Source organism: Spermophilus citellus (genome assembly GCF_964194105.1).
Source record: "Spermophilus citellus genome assembly, chromosome: 2".
NCBI lineage: Eukaryota > Metazoa > Chordata > Mammalia > Rodentia > Sciuridae > Spermophilus > Spermophilus citellus.
Window position 1 is genome coordinate 248,814,929 of NC_138183.1, and position 20,869 is coordinate 248,835,797.

Sequence of the window (20,869 nt, forward strand, 5' to 3'; positions counted from 1 at the left end):
AAACTAAATGATTGGGAGTTACTTGCCAACTTGGAAGTAGAGTTCTTTAATTTTCTATCCTAAGTATTTAAATTCTCTGGCATGGTAACTATCTGAAATCATAAACTAAACAATTACCTAAACCCAACTTTTAACTGCAAGATTGTGCAATGCTTCAAAAACCCATTCAGATACCAGATTGTTACAATAAAAAATCATCTTTTAGATACACATTTAGCCAAGATCATCCCCAAGAAACAATCTATAATAACCTTTAAAACAGACCAGAGAAAAATCTCCCCAGGTTTCTAACTCCCATTTAATTATGACTCCTACATCAGTGGCACCATAGATTTCCCCACGAGTGTACCAGATGTTCTCACATAGGGGCAACAAGAAGTGTAAAATCAAGGGTCTTGGTGTGGCGACTTTACTGCATTCAGTGTCCCCTTCTTTTTAAGTAGACAGAGATGGAGCAATCCTTACAGTGCAGGGAAGAAATGAGGGAGGTCCCCGAAGCAAAAGGGGCTTCGGCAGCTGCTGGGAATCCCTCAGTCCCTCCTTTTACTTACAGGATTAGCTCCTTTGGTTAGGTCTGATCCCAGGCAGCTGGCATATCTCCTAACTTTCCAGTAGTCAGCTCTCAAAAAGTTTATCCTCTGCTTGCCGTTGTTTCGAGTGCTAGGCTTCCCCAAGAAGGCAGAATGGGGACTCCTCTAAAGTCCCCTCTGGGGTGCCAAAATTTGTGACTGAAAGTTTGGTTCCTGTCCTCAAAGCCAATTAATGCCAATTTAATAATGAAGACAGGGTTTTGAGGAAAAGAAAAAGTGAGATATCAAAGTTCTTAGATCCCCAGCAGGCATTTCCCTCTGCAGTGGGTGCACTCAAGCCAACTACGGGAAGAAAAGAAAACATTGCTTCCCTAATCTCGCTTAACAAAGGGGAAGAAAGTTTATCAAAGTTCTTTAAAACACAGCTAAAAGGGATGTAAAAGTTGAGAACAGAAAAGCTGGCAGTTCTATTGACTTTTGGTGCCTTACAGGAGAAGCATACTAGGCACATTCTTAGGCTAAAATTTAGCTAAAGTTACCTCCACAAATCTAAGGCAGATCGGAACTTGGGACTCTGCATCTGTCCAAAGTAAAACAATGCCATCACACTCAACAGAGACACAGACAAAAAGACACACAAAGACAGATTCCCTTTTCAGATTGTCAAAAAAACAAAAGTGGGTGCTGGCCCCAAGCCAACTGGGGCCTTCCCTTCAGACAAATGGATTGGGGGAGCATCCCCCTCAGATTGGGTCTGACAACCCCAGATTGGGAGATTAGTTCTCTTGCCAGAGTGTTGGGGTGGAGATGGACAGGACAATAGAAACAAACACACATAACACAAAATTCGCAGCACAGCCACAGAATTCGAAGTGCGTCGTGAATTGCTACCCAGAAACTAAAGGCACAGGCAGACCTCGGATCCGTCAGCTACAAAATACTTTACCAAATACTTCACAAAATACTTTACTACAGGCAATCCACTCAGAACCCAGAAAGGGGCTGGGGACGTCTCCCACAAACCCCGTCCACTGCCCTTCGGTGCGTCTACCTGGACCTTTTGCCGACCACACAACATAGAACCAGAACCTGCAGGCATCCAGAATACAGAAACTTACATATCGGCAATGCCTTTACTTACCGGCCGGGTTTTCATCACCTCTCGATCGGGGTGTCTGGGTAGGCTTATTAGGGGGATCCCGGACGAGCCCCCATATGTTAAGCTCGAATTCGGGACCCCCAAAAGACCACCAGAGACCAAGATCAATCTAAACAGCAAAGAGGTGTTTATTGCGAGCTAGCTCGGTCCTCCATGCACACAGCAACTGGTGACGCTGAGAGGCCCCGAGCCCAGGGTTTGCAGCAGTTTTATACATTCTTTGGAGAAGGCAGGGACCCCCACATACATCATAGCATCTCTTAGCAAATCATCACACACCGAGGGAAAATCAAATAACAACTCTAAAACATGATTAACACAGTCACTGGCAGGAACAAGTTGGGTAGGGGTGATTGGTTACTATAAGAGGGGGATTCATTTGAACTGATTGGTTTAAGCCAAGAGGGGTGTTCCTGCTGAACTACATGGTTTCCCAACATGTTATCAACCACCATAAACTATTGGGAGGGTCATCTGGCATCCCAGGTATTTCCCTGTCTCATGCTGATTGGTGGCTGCTAGGGGGTTGCTATGAATCCCCACCTAGCCTGACTGAGTCAGGGACACCTGGTGCAGCAGATCTCTCCTGTTATTTGTAGATAAACAACTTAGCAGGGTGGGAATGTGCCTAGGAGTACTCTGTGGGTCTTTCCTCACAAAGGTCATGTCCCTTCCTTGGACAGGCTTTGCTCTGAGGTAGGGTCTGGTTTTTCACACAATGCCTTTATTTTATTTATTTATTTTTATGTGGCGCTGAGGAGCGAACCCAATACCTCACATGGGCTAGGCAAGTGCTCTACCACTGAGCTACAGCTCAAACCCAACCAAGTATACTTTTTAAAAAGAAAAAATATATATGAATATAGAAGGGAAAGGGAACAGAGGAAGGGAGGGGAGGAGGGAAAGGGAAAGTCCTGGGGGTGGAGTAGAGCAATTTATGTTCTGTGTTGTTGTAAGGACAAAAGAGGCAGGCACCAAAGATATCAGGAAACAGTTTTATTTGGCTACAGCCAGGTTCAGAGGGTACAGCCTTTGCTGTAATCAATCAATCCCCTGAACCCCGAGTTCAGGGATTTTCAGAGTTTTATACCCAGTGTGTAAGGGGAGGGTCTCAGAAGTTCACAGTCTGCAGAAGTTCACATAAAAGCAGCTTTTTTTTTCCGCTGTTCTGGACAAGTTAACTCTTCAAGGACAACACCTGAGAAGGGGAGAGCTTCTTCTCCCCTTTCTTTCCTCCCCCTGCCAGCTGTTACCATGGAGCCCAACTGGTAACTTATCTTAAAAATGTAGTCATCTCTGTGAAGCCCAGATCAAGGCCAGAGGCCTTGTGTGCACATTTCTTCAAAGTACTATACTGGATACATTTGTGAAAAACTAGTAAGAGAGTATCCTGCACCTGGAGTGCTGGTATCTTCCCGGCCAGTGGCCAAGAAACAGGGCGACACGAAAATAGGAAGTTTATCTACATCGGACTCTTTTGCTGACAGTCCTAAAGTCAGCCATGGTGAAGGGGGCTTTTCTGTGGAGAAAGGGGGTGCCACTTCAGTGATTCTATGATCTTGTCAGAATGTGCCCTGAGATTCTGAATAACTATGAAGCACTAATAAAGCTATAAAGGTCCTGAGCATGAATATAATTACTATTGTGCCAGGTGCTATTAAAAAATTAAACACATAAAACTTAATTGATACATATAAAAGATGACCTCAATAAATTGGCAGAGGCACTATGTTTATGGTTGACACAAAACAATGTAGAGATTCATGTCCCCTGCCCCAAAAGTCCACGCGGTCAATTCAATTCCAACCAAACCAAACCAAACAAAAAACTATATTGGTGGAAACTGAAAGGTTTACTCCAAACATTTTTGTGGAGAATTAAAAGGTCAAGAACAGCTGAGGACATCTGGAAGGCCTATGGTGCTGCAAGGCTTACTTTAAGGGGAGGAGGACCCAGGACGGGCTCTGCGCCCAGCTCGGCAGGCTGGGCGGGGCTGAGCTGCCTGCTCCCTGCTTTCTTGGGCCTGGGGATCTGCCTGCCCCTGGCTCTTCCACCCTTTTATCTTCTCCTCTTTGACCTGGATCTTATCCAGAAACCTGTGCCTCAGTTTCTATGTGGCCACTTGTCAGTTATCTTTCTCACTGATTTCAAGTTTTACTGGACTATAATCAGGGCATATTTGCTATGGAATCTCTGCTCTGGGGAATGTACTAAGATTTTTTTCCTGGTCAGCCTTGGAAAGTGGAGACAGGGCAGGATATTGAGAGCATTGCTCTCTGTGTGGAGGGTACCAAGTCTTAAAAGTACTTATTCACCTCAGCTGTTTGATTATATGACTCAAATTCTCTATATCCTTCCTTTTTTTCCCTGTTCTATTTAATCTGCAAAATACAGTCACGTGTCACTTAATGATGAGGACAAGCTCTGAGAAATGCATTGTTTGCAATTCTGTCATCGTGGGAACACCACAGAGTGTCCTCCACAAACCCAGATGGTCCAGCACAACGTGCACAGCCTGGGAGACAATCTCGTGGGACCTCCGTGGATTGTGCACCCAGGTGGCTGACATGTGCTTCTGCGGCTCATGACTGTACTCAGGAGCTATGGCACCTCATGGCTGACTGGCAGACATGGGGTTCTCTCCCTTTCTGGGGTGGTTGTTAGCGGGCTTCTCTGAAGTGTGGCTCTGTGACTTACTTTGGCCAAAAATCATGAGCAGCTGTGCTGCCTGTCACTGTGGACAGAGGCTCTGTGAGCCCACGCAGTGGGAGAGTAGATGGTGTGCGTCGATCCCGGGCCTGGGCTTATGAAATCAGGGCGTCTTGTCTCTCCTTGGCTTCGAAGTGGCCGAAACCTAGACAGGGCAGCAGCAGAGCTCCAACCACAGGCCAATGCCTGTGCCCTGGGCATGGCAGAGTGATGTCAAAGACAAGGCCTGGAACTTCCAGGGGAGGAGGGGCCACTTCCCCAGAACCTCTAGATAAGAGCGAAAACAATGTCTGAATTCTTTTTTTTTTAATATTTATTTTTTAGTTTTTCAGCGGACACAACATCTTTGTTGGTATGTGGTGCTGAGGATTGAACCCAGGCCGCACACATGCCAGGTGAGCGCACTACCGCTTGAGCCACATCCCCAGCCCAATGTCTGAATTCTTTAAAGTGTGTGTTTTAGTCCTCGTGTTATGCCACAGAACCTGTCCACCTGAGTGGACTCTAGGCCCTGAAGGAAGATGGAGCCCCATCCAGGCCCCTGGTGTAGGAGCAGAGTTGGGGCCACCTTTACACCCAGTGCCTCCTCTGCTGTGGGCCCCCAGCTCCCCTGCAGAGTTAGGCTTGTGACCCGGAAGTGAACCAGGCCTGACACGATGGTGACAGGAGGACAGTTGAATGAAGGCAGCAGAGTGGGGCCCCACCACAGGCCCTGGGAGTGGACTGGCCATCCTCTCTCTGGCTGGGGTCCCCTGGGAATCCTCCTTAGGAATGGACACAGTAGAGTTGGATGCTTCCACTGATGCGGACCTCCCGCAGCCTCTCCAGGGTCTGCTGGTCCAGGCTGGTGGACCCCAGCGGCTGTCCATTGAGTGCCAGCTTCAGCCCTCCCTCCTGGCACAGGAGCAGCACCTGGTGAGGAGGGCCTGAGTGGGTGTGGGACTCCAGGCAGACCCTCCTTTCCTGCCTGCCGTGCTGCCCATCAAGACCCTCTTCCCTTAGAGAAAGGCCTACATTGTCACCAGTGCACTGTGGCCTTCCACAGAGCTCTTAACTGACCCTGGGCCTAGGTGACCTTCTACAACTGGGCTTGCTTCATGAAGCGGTTTTCCACTCTGGCCGCACGTTGGAATCATCAGGGGAGCTTTTGAACAAAAGGATGCTGGGCCCCACCTGCACTCATCATGCCAGAGTTTCTGGGCACAGGAACCTCGGCATCAGCGTGGAGGGCTGAGGGCCAATGCCTAGATGTACCCTCTGCTGGGCCAGCCTGGCTTCCTGGCCCCACGACGTCTCCCCTGCCAGGACCCGCCCCAGTCTCCGACCACTTTGGGAATTGAGCTGTGCTCTCCCTCCTGGAGGGATGTGGCTACTGGGATCAGACCCACCTCGAAGAATCGCTGGGGGTAAAAAAGGAAGGGGGCTGAGATGAGCTTCTTGCATCCCCAGCGTGAGACCCAGGCCAGAGTTCTGTCTGTGAAGGACGCCCTGAGCATCATGGGAGTTCGGGTGGCCTCATCCCTCAGGCTCAGAGTGAACCTGCAGGAACAGGCCAGAGAAGGGGGGGGATGGGCCTCCATTGCCCTCAGGCCATGGCACACCCTGAGGGAGCAGCAGGGCTGTGGGAAGATGCTTCAGAATCCAGGGCTGGGCTCCTCCCACAGGCTCAGGGCTGGATCCTGGGACCCACCACAGCTTAGAGGAGTGGAGAGAACAGGAGGCTTAGACCTGAGTTTGAATCCCCGGGTTGCTGTCTACTGACTGGAGGTCAGGGGTGTTAGCTGGCCTAAGCCTCAATTCCTTCTCCTGAAAATGGGGTGATCATGATGATAACAATAGTAGCTAACCTTTACTGTGTGTTTAATTCTGTGTCAAGTGTTGTCTTCAATATTTGCAAGCTGCCTAGTGGTTAGAGCCAGGCTGGGGCAGTTCCACCCTAACCCTGCTGCTTTCTAGTCCTGTGATCCAGAGCATGTCACTTAATGTCTCTGTGCCCACTTACCGAAATTTAGGGATGGTAACAGTGCTGTGTCTGTTTTCTGGGGTTGTTGTTAGAATTAAATGAGTTAATAGATGTAAAGGGTTACCTTAGAACAGTGCCTGGCACATAGTACTGAAATGATACCTTTCATTTGAAACTATCATTACATAATACCAAATTTACCTCTGAAGGACACACACACACAGAGAACAAGTAGGAACCCAGAAGGTAATGTACCTGAAGACTAGCAAGTCCCCGGAGCACAGTAGGGGTCTTACAGGAGCCAGGGTTTGCCTTTGCCTTAATCCTCACAAATGGCCTGAGCTGAGAGGTTTAGGAGCCCACTGCAGTGGTGAGGACAGCAAGCCAGGGGACTGGCTGCTTTACTAGGAACAACAGTGCAGCCTCAGACTGGGACGTGGACCAGGACTCATGACTCCAGATTTGGGGGGGCTGGTCTTTCTGTGCCTAACATCTTCCTCTCAATAGCACCCCCAGACTCTGTTCCATGACTTCTGAAGGGACCCTCTTTGAAACACCAGCCCTGCAGCTGCTGTGGGCTGGATCCCAGCAGAAGCAGTTGAGGGCAAGAGAGACGGGATGCAGGGGGTGGGGGGCAGTCCTAGAAGTCTCCTGGGGAGGGCCTCTGGGACTTCCATGGATCCCCACCAGGAAAAGGCTGCACGGGTTTCCAGCTTTGGAGAGGAGAAGGCAAGGGCTTAGTGTTGGGAAGGAGCCTGGAGGCAAGGTGCTGAAGGATGCCCAGGGGCACAGCTAGAGGGCCTGGAGGAAGGTTCTGTGGGGCACAGTACTCTCCAATTTCAAATTCACTCCATACTGAAAAATAGACTTTATGTAAAAGAGGGTTTTCAACTTCTCTTTAGAACTCACCAGAGGATCTGGCCTGACTGGGCCTGTGGAAATATTCTTCCCACTTCACACCCTTCCCACTCTGGTCCTCCCTACTCATGTGGCCAGTCTGACCTCTGAGGACATGTGCATTCACGGCCCTTGGGAAATGACATTCAGGTGATTTGCTGTGACACTAATAACAACAACATGATCTGGAGACAGGATATGAACCTGGCCAGATGCCTCCAAGGTCTGAGGAGGGAGGTGTGGTCCTGATCTTGGAGCACCTTATCATTTCCCATCACCTTGACATCAACATTCTCCTTTATCTAATAGGGAAACTCAGAAGCAGAGGTGCAGTGACATTCCCAAGCACACACAGTTTACAAGAGTCACTCCTGGCTCTGCAAGGCCCTGCTACCCACGATGTGCTTCATGCCAGCTTCTTACGTGTGACCAGGAGCACTCAGGGCAGGGTGTAGAACCGACAGGGAGTTAAAAAATAAATGAAAATAAAGCCAAGAGTGGAGAGGATGCTGCCCCCACTCCCCTCCTCTGCTTCCCACACTGTGGAGCACTTACCTCGGGTCAGGTACTATTTTAAGAACCAACCTGAGATCAGTTTTATTATTACCCCCTTAACAAATAAAGAAACTGAGGCATGGAGAGGAAAAGTCACTGCCCTAAGTTTGCACAGGTAGTAAGTGTGCCGGCAGTCTGGTTTCCCAAAGCCATAACATCCAATGCCTTTCTTCCAGGTAGGCTGGCAGGCTCTGGTCTAAATAGATTTGAGCAGACCGTCAGGACTTGAGCGCCTCCTGGAGGACAATCCAGGAAGCACCCATTTATTAATGGTCTCCCTCCCAGTCCTGGCTTCCAAGTACTAGCTAGCCCTCCTCTCTGGGGCGTTCTGGCTCTTTCCTAAACCAACCATGTGTCACTCTGGGAGGCCACCTCCTGTCTCTGGGTCTCTGTCTGTGTCTTCCCTGGGATCCAGATGTAGGGCTGGTGGCTTGACCAGAGGCACCAGGAGGGAAGATGTTACTGTAAGTGGGGCTGCTGGTCCCAGCCTGACCTTCGTAAGCTCTGTGACCTTGGGCACCTTACCTGCTGCTCCTCCACCTTCCCATCTGTAAGAAGGGGTGATGTGGCAGTGCTGGGAGGTTAAAGGAGGTGATGCTTGATTGGATACTTACTCCTTTGGCTCTTGTAAGACCAGTCCCCGAACTATGATGACCTGCCCTGGCCAGAGGCCCTGAGGAAGAGCACGTGAGCAGGGCACCTGCTGAAGGAACAAGGGGATGGCTGTGAAGGCTCTGGAAGGGTCTCCTGTCCCTAGGAACAGCTGTGAGGGCTACTATCAGGGGCCAAGGAAGCGCACGGGGACAGGCGAGTTTCTGCCATGGGCTTGCAGCAGGAAGTGCAGCTCTCTTCATTACTAAACCCCTGCTGCTGGCCTGCTGAGAGCCTCCCCTGCCCCCAGGCTGAGCTCAGTGCTCCACTGTCTGAGCACCATGTGCTTCTCCCATGGCTGTGTCCTGAGCTGCAGTGGCTGCATGGAGGGTTAGGACCAGCTTGTTCCTCTGTCGTAGAGCCTGGCACTGGCCTGGCACAGAGGACATCAAATATCTTTTTGCAGAATAAATGAAGAAAAGGTCAAATGAAGGTGGAGTTTCAGCTGCAGCTGCCTGGCCCACCCACACCCTGCAGGCTCCCATAAAGCAAGGGAAATCCTGAGACCAAGGGCATTTCCCACCACAGGGAGCTCCTCGGCCTCCTACCCAGGTGTCTTCCCAGGCCTGAGGGAGCCCAGAAGAGGCCACACCTCCAGGGGACACAAGGAAGGAGCTTCACTCACCAGCCTGGGACTCTGCAGCAGGAAGGGCTGTCAGGAAAGAAAGGGGCACAAGGAAGCCCTTGGTCATGGGCTGGGAGGGACCCTCTTGCCATTATCCTTCCACACTGGGGATGCTTTGGGGTTGTGTCTCTCACAGCAGCAGGTGAGCGACTGGAGCCCCAGTGGGATACTCCTGCGTCCGGAGGCCCACCAGCTCTGGGGAAATGGGGAGGACTGGCCAGTGGGTCAGTCATCCCACACCTTGACCAACTTCTGTCACACAAGGCCAACCCCAGCCACCTCTCAGGGTCACTCTGAGGATTGAAAGCTCCAAGCAAAAGTCATCTCCCAGTGGGCATTATGGATCCTGGCCCCTCCTGCCAGCCACCCATCCCCCCCACCCTCCCTAGGCTGGCCCTGGAGAAGGGTTGGGAGAGCCACATCCAGGCTGTCCTTGGGCTGAAAGGAGCCAGTCCTATCCATGACAACCACAGCAGGAGGGAGGCCAGCTGGGCCTCAGTGTGGCTGCAGGTCATGCAGGGGGAGGAGGAGGCTGACCCCATGAGTCTTGTCCAACCACAAGGCCAACCTTGCCCCCAGAGACTCACGTATCCAGTGGGATACTCTCTGCTGCCCTCCACAAATGGCTGTCCAGAAAGAGAGGAAAACAATTCTTCAGACCACCACAAGCCCAGGAGCCACAAATCTGGCCCCCACCTGCCCTGCCCTGCTTCCCACACAGCTCCTCAGTGGCTCCTGAATCTGGTGTGTTGAACCTACCAATTCTAGGCCACCAAAGACTTACTCAACGATACTCTCTATTGACAGGTCCCAAAGATCTGCATTTTTAATAAATCCATCCTGAAGGAATGACAGAACAGGCGAGCTCAGCCTGTTTGGGTCCCACATGCCCGTTCTTTCCTTCTGTCCTTAGCTCCTAATATAAACCAGACCCCACAGCCAGCACAGACTCCTGCCACCAGCTCCTGGCCTCCCTTTCTACTGTCACCTTCCCCTGCACCTCCCTCACATAGGACATCTGGGCTATTTCTGACCTACAGGCCTCCTCTGTCTGCTGCTCTAGGGTAAGTGAGAGGGTCCCAGGTCTGCCCAGGAGTCAGAGGAAGGCAGGGACCAAGATCCCGGGCCTTGGTCCCAAGGGGACTTACACTAATATTCAGGAATCCAACGGCCTTCACCAAGATGTCACCAAATATGCCCAGGGTGTCCACCCGAGACAGTGGGAGCCGGTAGCAGTAGTGGAGAAAGTGCCGTCCATTTACACTCACCTGGAGAGGCAGACAGCACCAGGCTCAGCAGCAGCTGAGCTTGGCTGGGCTCATAACTGTGTCCCAAGCTCTGCAGGCACCTCTACCTGGAGACTCCCTCTGTGGCTTCACACCAGCTCTGCAGCATAAGGACACTTACAGATGAGTTTAAGAGAGCTTCCAAGGTCACAGAGCTGGCCCCGTCAGTGCCTGTCCCTGTCCCCGAAGAAGCCCCTCTCCTCTCAGCATGCCCAGAGCATCATCGCTGTCCCCATTGACAGGGCGAGGCTGAAGAGGCCGGTGCTGTCCTATCCTCAGTCCCTCTCGCCTTTGCCGCCTAAGTTATCTGAAGACCCTCTCATCTTTCTGGCAGGCATCCGTCTCAGAGGCCAGTGGACAAGTGTCCTCTCCCTGTCCTGTGCAGCTGCTGTAAGATGGGGATGGACAAAGTGCCCCCTCACGGGGTGGGGGTGGATTCCATGAGTGAAGACATCAGTGGGCTTAGAGGGGCAGGGTGTAGCCCAGGGCAGAGCGCCCGCTCAGCACGCACAGGCCCTGGGTTCAGCCCCAGCACCCCCTGCCCCTCCCCTTGAAGGAAAGGCCTAGGAGTCAGCTGCCTTTGATGTGGCAGAGGGGGCCTCTCCAGACCCAGGCACCAGCAGCCTGTGGGTGCAGGGAGCCTGGAACCAGGTGTGGCAGCTCCTTGGTCCTCTCCCCACAATGCCACCCACCACGGTGACAGGGGAACTGGCTGAGGGAAGGATGGGTGCAAGGAAACGAGCTCAGGACCCCTCGACGTCTGTCCCTTCCATTCACCTTCACCTCCTCATTCCCAAAGAGAAAGAGGATGAGGAAGCTGGCCCCTCTCTGCAGGGCCACGCCAGGCCAGCGGGCCTCCCTTTGCCAGCGTCCACTGTGCAGGGTGTTGCAGATGACATGGGGCTTGGTGGTGTGGAAGCGAGGGTTGAAGTGGATGGCGATGTCCGGCTGGGGGTGCAGGCTGCAGCCACACTGGAAGTCCACCTGAAACCTGAGGGGAGGGGCGGCTCTCAAAGTGCTGTCTGGTCAGAGACCACAGAGATCCCAAAGGCAGACAGGAGCCCCCAGCTCGACACTGCTGAAGCTGGGCTCCAGCTCCCCTGGTCCCCCCCTTACCTGTGGGCACGTAGAGGGACCGCTCCCTGCAGCATGACCATCTTGCCTGCATGCAGGCCACCAAAAATGGTTGTGACATACGGAATCACCTGAACGAGGGAAGAGACCTGTGCTTGCAGGTTGGAGAAAGGCCCAAGGGACCCCATGTCCAGTGCGTGGGGAGGGAAAAACAGGACAACTCCACTTCCCTACCCCAAACAGAACCTGTCCTTACAGGAAAAAGCCCTTCCCTCTGAAATCCTCCGCCGACTGCCTGTCATGGACGAGTCTAAGCTACATCACACTGGGGACGCCCCTTCAGTTCCCTTGCAGCCAGCTAGCTGTCCCCAGCTCTTAGGACACAACAGGCTGCTGTGTCCCCAGTGAGGCTCCTCATTCACTCAGTGCCACCTGGTGCCCAGAGCCTGGTACTGAAGTTTCTTGGGACAGCTTAATGGCCAGAGTGGGACCTGGAGGCAGAAAGAATGGCAAGTTGGAGCTGAGCGCTGACCCTTAGGTGGAGCCCTGAAGGGGACCTAACAGTGGCCCTGCTGCCCTCCTGGTCCCTTTCTCCTGGCCTTCCTCCCACCCCCCACACTCTCCCAACCCCCTGCCTCTCCTGGCTGTTCCTCCACCCTCCCTCCACCCTGATGCCTTCTCCAGGCATCATCTGCTTCATGCCTGAGTTATTCCTTCCCTCCCCTGTCCTCCCAGGGCACTTTGCCCACAGGGTTGCCTTGGCCCTTGGGCCCTGGTGCAGGGGGTCTGGCTGGCTGCTTTCCCTGGAAGGCCACAAGCCCCTCCAGAGCTGAAGCCTGCTCTTTCCCTTTGTTGGGCTCAGGCCCAGCCCAGCACAGTGAGGTCTCTGCAGAGCTGTTTGCAGAAGGAGTGTGAATAGCAGAACAGGGCAGCATCCCCAGGGCGCCTTCATGCACTGCTGCCAACTCCCAGCAGTGCACAGAAGCCCAAACCAGCCAGAAAGAGCTGAGTCCCCAGCGCTGCCTCCTGGTGACAGGCTCCAGCCTGGGAAGCAAGTAGCCCTGGGGCCCTGTGCAGCTGCCTCAGCCCATTATTTAGCTGCTGGGAGGAGCCCAGGGCCCCCTCCCATCAGCATGCCCATGGCCACCCACAGCTTAGCAGGGCTTCAAGTTCAGTGGTTTCCACTTCCCTGGCCCAGGCAGGGTGTGTAATTAACTGAGCTGCCCTGGGGAGGAGAGGGCCAATTAAGGGAAAAGGATAATTAGTGCTTGCTGGTGGGGGTGTCCCCTGGGGGGTGGGGGGCAGCCTTCTCTAAGCATTGCCTGGCTTCAAGTTCTCATGAACAGGAGGAGGAGGAGAGGGACCCCCTACCCCCATCTCTGACTGGGAGGTTCCCCTGGAACTGTCCCTTCCAGGCTGGAGATGAGGCTACCCTTCCTACTAATCAGGGTCCCCTTCAAAGATCCCACCCACTCCCCATTCCTGCTGGCCTCCAGCCCAGTAGGGCGCAGCCTCGACTCCCAGGCTTCACCAAGTTAAAATGTCCAGCAGTCACTCACATTCAATTAGCTGCTCAGCCACTGTGCTAAACTCAAGAGAGCCTTCCAGAACCCTGGGCAGGTCCTGGGGAAGCTGGGCCCAAGACTGAGGTCCTCTCACCCCCCCCCCACGCAGGAGGAGTCCGCCCAGGAGAAAGGGAGGACCCCTGAGACCCAGGAAGTCCCAGGTGAGGGCAGGTGCTCACCGGGTGGAAGACTGGCGGCTGCAGGATGAAGCAGTCAGGAATGGGGTCCAGGTTTTCCCCAGGTGACATGAGGGGCGGGGCCACTCCTTTTGGGGCTGTGGATCCTGATTCCAGGAGCCCTGCTCCCCTGGATGGGCTCACCTTCCCCTGCCAGGTCATCAGTGTCCTGGAGCTCCTCCAGCTGTTATTAGTCTCACCTGCGCTCTGCAGGGGCCTAATGCCACCAGGAGCCCATCTGTGGGGCAGCGGGCCACCTGCAGGGCCACACCCGCCCGGCCCTGGTGAAGCAGGACAAAGCCTGCAGCTGTGGCTGGACTGTGGTCGCCCGCGGAAACTCCGTGTCGCGTCCGGGATGGGATGCTGGCACTAAGCCCCCAAGGAACTGGGCCCCTGGGTCTGAGGCACGTGATCACTTGGAGGGATGCCAGAGGCTGGCCTCTTTGGGACTGGGAGGATTTGTGTTTTCGGGACTCACCTGAGTCCTCACTAAGTCAGAGCCAGGGCTGGGACACGTGTGCAGGTTCCTGCAGCAGCCCCGCCCCCAGCTTCCTGGACAGCCTGGGGAGGCTTCCCATTCTTCCTCCCCTGGCCACCAAAGGTCTCATCTCTTTCCCTCGTTTCCCTGCCCTTCTCCTCTCTTCTTTATCCAAGTTTTATAGTCCCCAGTGACTCTATTTCAGCAACAGCTGTAATGCCAAGGAGCAGCTGAGGTCACAAAAATAAATATATAAATAAATAAAAGAAAAGAAAGCAGTGAGAAAGGGCAGGGAGCTGCAGGGGGAGCAGGTGGCTGCACCTGGGAGACCTGGATGCTTGCTCAGCTGCTGACCTATGCACTGTGTGCCCTTGGGCAAGTCTCTTCACCTCTCTGGGCTTCCTTTGTTCACTTGAATACAAACAGGGGGACCCCTGCAGTGTCTCACAGCAGCCCTGTGTCTGAGATTGGCCCAGACCTCTGTGTTTTAGGAGGGCCCTTCAGTCCTCTTCAACCTTCAGGAAGACTTGCCCTTTAAACCACAAAGGACAACAAAATTATGTCCTTTGCAGGAAAATGGATGGAACTGGAGAACATAATTTCGAGCAAAATAAGCCAGACTCTAAGAAATAAGAATTCATATCTTTTTCCCTCACATGTGGAGGCTACAGGAAAAAAAAAAAAACCAGGGGAAGGGAGACCAGGATAATGGAAGGGTGACCAGTAGGATAAAGGAGGAGAGCAGGGGAGGGACAAGGGGCGGGTGAAAGGCACCAGGGAGTCAAACTGATCAAACTGTGTTTCTATGTATATGCAAATATACCACAGTGAAACCTGTCATCCTGCATAGTTCAGAGGCACACACACAAACACACACACACAAAAAAAGAGAGTAGCAAAATTCAACTCTAGGCTGAGCTGGGAGGTCCCTGGATCTGACCACAGTGTCTGACTTAGCAGTGTAGAATTCCTGGCAGGACCAGCTGGGCAAAGGGTCAAGTGCATGGGGCAAGAGTCAGCAGTTCCTGGGCTGGAAGTGAGAGTTCACGAGGGTCCTGGAGCCCGTGCTCCCTGGCAATCTTCACAGCACTTGGAAAGTTGTTGCAAATGCAAAATTTGGGAGTCTCCCCCAGCCCCCAGGAACAGGGCTCTCTAGAGGCGAGGCCCAGGAGGGAATGTACATGTTAGCACACCCTCCAGGCCATTCTGGAGCACATTAATGATTGCAAAGGGACGGTTCAGGGCAAAACTGACAGGGCTTTGGGTACTGAGCCCAGGAGTTTGTCCAGATCCTGCAGCAGAAGGTGCTTCTATGGGGAAATTCCATCAGGGGTGTGTTCAGGAAGAGTATCTACGTACACTGGGAGGAAAAACCAAAGGTGGAGACCAGTTGAGCAAGGACACGGAGCTCTGCATGAAAATCACACCTGGATCCTGGTCCCAGCCTCAGCATCACAGACCTTGTGACCCGTGGTCAGTGGCACCCTTTCCTCCTCCAAGATTCAGTTCTGTTTGCTAAGAAATAAAGGGACAGGATGCATTCATGTGTAGGGCTTCCGTAACAAAATAACACTGATTGGTGGATTAAGCAACAGAATTCCATTTCTGAATGTTCTGGAAGCCGGAAATCCAAGATCAAGGCACAAATGCTATGTAAACAATTGCTGTATTGTTTAGAGAATAATGACAAGAAATAAAGTCTGTAAATATTCAATAAAGACACAATTTTTTGATTTTTGCAATTTGGGGGATCCAACCTGGACCTTGTGCATGATAGGCAAATGCTCTACTACTGAGCTATACCCTCAGCACCTAATTTTTAAAAAAAAATTTTTTTTCAATCTTTGCTTGACTGAATTCGAGTATGCAGAACCTGCAGAGATGGAGGGCTGACTGTATATCTAAACAATTATAATTGACTAAAGATGAATATCAAGAATATACAAAGAGCTCCTAAAAATCAATAAGAAGATAATTTCCAAGTATTTTCCAATACTATATTGTGGATTTTCTCTTAATACAATGTCAAAACAAACATCCGAGATAGACAAATGTGTTTTGGAACCCCATTTTTAAGTGAACGCATTGAAGTTCACTGCTTTGATCTACTAGAATTTATTCAACCATTTCTTATTAGTGTTTTCTATAGAGATGTAGCTCAGTGGTACAGCACCCTGTGTTCAATCCCCTGTCGGAAAAAAAAAATCATGGAAAAAGAAAACGAATTAATAAATTGCAATTCTATACAACAATGCCTGTATATCATGGAAATGACTTTGAAAGAAGAAAGTTGCACAAAGCAAGACACAGCATGATACCATTTCTCTTCATCTGTTTGTTATGTTATAAGAGAATAACTTATGAACAACAAGAGATTTATTTCCTGCAGGAGGCTGAGAAGCCCAAGACCCGTACAGCAGATTCAGTGTCTGGTGTGGATCCAACTCCTGGTTCACAGACAGCTGCCTCTACATTCTCACATGTTGGAAGGGCATACCCAGCCCTCTAGGGGCCTCCTTGGTAAGCATACTAATCCTCTTCACCAGGGGCCTGCTTTCGTGACCTGATTTCTTCCCAGAGGCCTCAACTAACTACTAAGACCATCTCCTTGGGGGTTGAGATGTCAGCCTATGAATTTGGGAAGGCCACATTATATCCCACCACACATCATTTTTCAATACAGTTCCAAATGTCAAACAAAACAGCGTATGCAGGATACAAAGAGAGTGTTTAGAAACTTAAAGAGAAAGGGCAAGGCAGGAGCATGAGGATGCACTTGCAGTCCCAGATACTCCAGAGGCTGAGGCAGGAGGATGGCTGGAGCCCAGGCGTTTGAGGCCAGCCTGGGCATCATAGCAAGACCCCATCTCAAAAAACCAAACCAAACTAATGAACCAAAACCAATAAACACAAAACCCATAAACACAAAACTCAGGTGTGGGGAGCAGGGATGTGGGGTACAGAAGGAAGGCAGGTACTATCTGTATTCCCCCCAAATCAGACCTCCCTCAGCCTTCATTTTGCACCAGTCATTGATTCCTAATCATTGTTGTAATTAGGAGGAGCAGATAGTGACAAGAAGAAGGACGGCACTTATTTGTTCCTTCAAATGCATGCACGATCACCACAGTAAAACCCCAGCAAACCAACCCTGTTCCTGCAGGCTGAATTCCCCCATGCTTGCTGGTGCCATCAAGATGACACCTTGCTCTGGCCAGCAGAGACCTGAAGATGAGAGCAATGGCCAGGACCAATGCTGCCACCACTAATGTCATGACTGTGTTAGTGACCTGCAGCAAAAGAGAAGGGGACAGGGTCACAGTCGATATCCGGAGTCTGAGCAGGGATTCACAGACAAGGAGCCTGCAGCTCAGGAAAGACCCAGGATCCCTGTCCTCTTCATCACATCACAGGGGAACAACTATTGGCAGGAAGTGGGGATCCCAAGAGGTCAGGACACCCAGAAATGAGGGCAGGAGGTGCCTGGTCAGGAAGGAAGGAATGCAGGAAGAGACCCAGGCATGAAATATACCAATCTCAAAGGAGGAAAAGTGGACATTAGATACAGCAATGACAACAGATTTCATTCAGTCACCAATGGCAGTGAGCAGGGCTCTGTTGCAATCTGTGCAGAGGTGACCGGTGCTTCCAAGGGAGATGGAGGAGCAGAGGTGGGCGAGTGGGGGTCCCTAGAGTCAGGGAGGTGAAGAATAATGGGGGTGGTCTCTGTAAGGCAGTGAGGTGGCTAAACGTGCTCCCTGGCAGTCGTTGTATACCCTGAGCTCTGCAGCTCTCCCAAGGTCACTGTTCTACAGAGAGAGAGGACAAGAGCTAGAGACCTTGGAGTGCCTTTGCCCAGAGACCCATCGGAAGAGAAGAGAAGAACGAGAGGGAGCCGGAAGGGCAAGTTAATGACATACCCGTAGAAGAGGTTCAAAAATAGAGACACCAGGCAAGAGGAGAAATAAATAGAACTCTCGCCAGTGAGACCACCACCTTGCTTGAGTTCAAACCCCCCCCCCCAGAAGCACAGCAGAAGGTCAGCCACCCCTTAAAACGGGAGTCTCCCACAGTGATCCCTGGGACTTTGCACAACCTTTGGAAATGGTTTCAGGTACCTGACAAAGCAGCCCACACCACCTCCCAGAATGTCACCACTCGGGCCAAACATGTGTCTACCCACCCGCCTCAGCTGACAAGAGGCGGGGGGACCCGTCAGTGGGGTCACTTTGGGGAACTGTGGCCCCAAGCCAGACAGCATCACTGCCCTTGGTACCATCAATAAGGATGAGATGTGGGGGGACGCTGGGCTGGGCGGCCAGCGGCGCGAGCCCTGAGGCAGCGTTGGCGAGGGCCCAGGTCCGGAGTGCCATAGGCTCCCAGTCTGCTTGCCACCCGATGCTGCTCAGTTGAAGTAACTCAGTCTTAAGAACTAAAGAATCTATCCTAGAGGATTCCAACATGGCGGCGGGCGTGGAGAGATCAAGTCTCTGACCTCTTCAGCTGTGCGGGCATAGGGAGTCGTAAACAACCTAAATCTGTTTGCTCAGGATCACTAGGCAATGCTGAGCTGACGTGGATCTGGGGCGAACAGTCTGGGCCTCTCAGAACACACACTGAGCCCGGATCAGCTGAATTCAAACTCCCGGTCACCTGCTTCCCGCAGACAAACAGCTGTGACTCAGCACCAATCCATCCGGCTGAAACAACTGGTCAGCCCTTCTCATCCTACGGAGGTAAATGCCTACCGAGCCTTCATAAGTAGTGGCCACAGGTTTGAAACGGGGCTTGGGAGAGACAGTAAGGACCCACCCGTTGCAATGGTCGCCCAGCAAAGGGAATCGAACTGTCGCCATTTGCAAGAGACACCACTATGGCAGAGAACTGACGTCATCAGACTGCAGCGGAGGAGATAACTTCATTGAAACCTGCGGCTACAGGTGTGTAATCCCCTAGCCTTCCCTCTCCACACATCGGGGAAACCTTAAGGGCCCCTCCCAGCTCTCCCGTAAGGGCCCCTCCCAGCTCTCCCGTGAGTGCGACAGCCAGCCTGAGGGAACCAGAGGTGGCACGGGACCCGCGGCGCGGAACTACCGCTCCCACCAGGGCTGACTGCTGAGGTCTCTTGCACCAGCTACCGGGGGAGTGGCTACCGGAGGGCAAGTAAAATTCGCTGAGGATTCTCAGCCCCAAGCTCTACAAACTTAGGGTCTGAGGGAATGGCAAACAGGGAGAGTGTGCCCAGTCGTTCATGAAAACAGGGCTCCCGGGAGCAGCAGACCTGGCGTGTAGCCAGTATTGTGATGAGTGGCACCGTGAGAGGGGCCTGGCTAGAGGGAAAGTGGGTAGTGACTAGACAAAAGAGGAGGCCCTAGACACTCAGGATTGGAGACTCGCCCAGTCTGGGAGGAGCTGCTGCACAGTGATTGGTTCCCCCGTATTGACAGGAGAAACTTGACCTGGTGGGCACAGTGCCACCTACTGGAAGAGAAGTTAATCAAACTCTAAGACTGCATTTATTAGGTTTTTTCTTCCTTTTTTTTTCTTTTCTCTTTTTTTTTTTTTGATTTGGGTTTTTCTTTCATTTTCATTTTTCTTTCTTGTTGTTTTTTTTAATTTTTTTACAATTTTTTTAAATTTTTTTCTTCTAATTTTAATTTTCATTTTTTTTATTATTTTTTTAAATTTTTTTTCTTTTTTTATTTCCTATTTTTTCTTCTTTTGTCTTTGCATTTTTCTTATCCCCCCTTCCTTGAATTCTACCTGCTTACTCTCATTCTCTTTAGTGACTTCTTCCCTTCCCTTCAAATACCTTTCCTCCCAAGCATCAAATAAATTTATAGGAGTAAACAGTAACTCAGCAGTCAAACAGAAAAAGAAGTAACATGAGCAGCTTCAAAAAGCAAGGAAGAAAAGGAGTACAAACAATGCAGGACAGCCTAAATATTCAGGAGGACCTAGAGTCATCAGAAAAATGGTCATATAAAGACCTCAAGGAACATCTTAGATGGAATGGAACCTTAAAGAGGATACAAGACAGCAAATTCAAACAGCGAAAGAACACATTGAGAATGAATTGCATAAACAGATAAAAGAAGAAGTTAGGCATCTTTATCAGGAGATAGAGATTATAAAAAATAATCAAACAATAATTCTAGAAATGAAGAAAACGATAAACCAAATTAAAAACTCAATTGAGAGTATCACTAACAGAGTGGAGCAAGTAGAAGCCAGAACGTCAGATAATGAAGACAAAATATATCATCTTGAAAAGAGTCTAGCCAACTCAGAAAGGCTGGTAAAAAATCACGAGAAAAACATCCAAGAGTTATGGGATAACATAAAAAAACCAAACTTACGAGTCATCGGGATAGAAGAAGGTACAGAGATTCAAACCAAGGGAATGAGAAACCTGCTGAATGAAATAATTACAGAAAACTTTCCAGAAATAAAAAAGGAAACAGATATACAAATTGAAGATGCATACAGGACACCGAGCACACAAAATCACAGTAGACCAACGCCAAGACACATTGTTATGAAGATATCCAATATACAGAGCAAAGAGAAAATATTAAAAGCTACAAGAGAAAGGAGACAGATTACATTCAGGGGTAAACCAATAAGGTTAACAACGGATTTTTCATCACAGACACTGAAAGCAAGAAGGTCATGGAACAATGTATTTCAAACACTGAAAGACAATGGATGCCAACCAAGAATTCTGTATCCAGCAAAATTAAGCTTCAAGTATGACAACGAAATAAAAATCTTTCATGATAAACAAAAGTTAAAAGAATTTGCAGCCAGAAAACCAGCATTGCAAAGCATTTTGAGCAAAACACTACACGAGGAAGAAATGAAAAACAATAACCAAAACCATCAGTGGGAAGTGCCTCAGTAAAGACAGAGGGCGAAGGGAAAGATAATCATGTAGAAACAAACTAAATTTTTTTAAAAAAAGGATAAACAATCAAACATGGATGGAAGTACAAACCATATATCAATAGTAACTCTGAATGTTAATGGCTTAAACTCTCCAATAAAGCGACATAGGCTGGTATCATGGATTAAAAAAACAAATCCAACAATATGCTGCCTCCAGGAAACACATCTGATTGGAAAAGACATACACAGGCTGAAGGTGAAAGGATGGGAAAAAATATACCACGCACACGGTCCTCGTAAGCAAGCAGGGGTG

General features: G+C 50.7%; 2 protein-coding genes across 12 annotated transcripts in view; one reads left to right on the forward strand and one right to left on the reverse strand.

Moving 5' to 3' along the window:
- LOC308642447 (galectin-12-like) overlaps nt 1-9,655 on the forward strand; it is a 170,078-nt gene extending 160,423 nt beyond the window's left edge. The window contains exon 6 of the mRNA XM_081281388.1: nt 9,600-9,655. The gene's annotated coding sequence lies outside the window, so the exon portion shown is untranslated. The remainder of the gene's footprint in view (nt 1-9,599) is intronic.
- Nucleotides 4,756-13,515, reverse strand: LOC308642441 (galectin-12-like). Of its 11 annotated transcripts, none has more exons than XM_081281369.1 (9): nt 13,194-13,515; nt 11,492-11,580; nt 11,153-11,366; nt 10,238-10,357; nt 9,677-9,715; nt 9,090-9,116; nt 8,428-8,513; nt 5,787-5,937; nt 5,047-5,310 (listed from the first exon to the last, which is right to left on the reverse strand). In XM_081281369.1, the coding sequence occupies exons 1-9, from the start codon at nt 13,350-13,352 to the stop codon at nt 5,164-5,166; spliced, it is 1,032 nt and encodes a 343-aa protein (XP_081137495.1). In that variant the 5' UTR covers nt 13,353-13,515; the 3' UTR covers nt 5,047-5,163. The 11 variants fall into 11 exon arrangements, with proteins under 11 accessions (XP_081137496.1, XP_081137492.1, XP_081137491.1 ...); XM_081281374.1 differs by having other exon boundaries at nt 5,787-5,886; nt 8,428-8,516; XM_081281368.1 differs by having other exon boundaries at nt 8,428-8,516.
- Between the last annotated feature and the right edge of the window lie 7,354 nt (nt 13,516-20,869).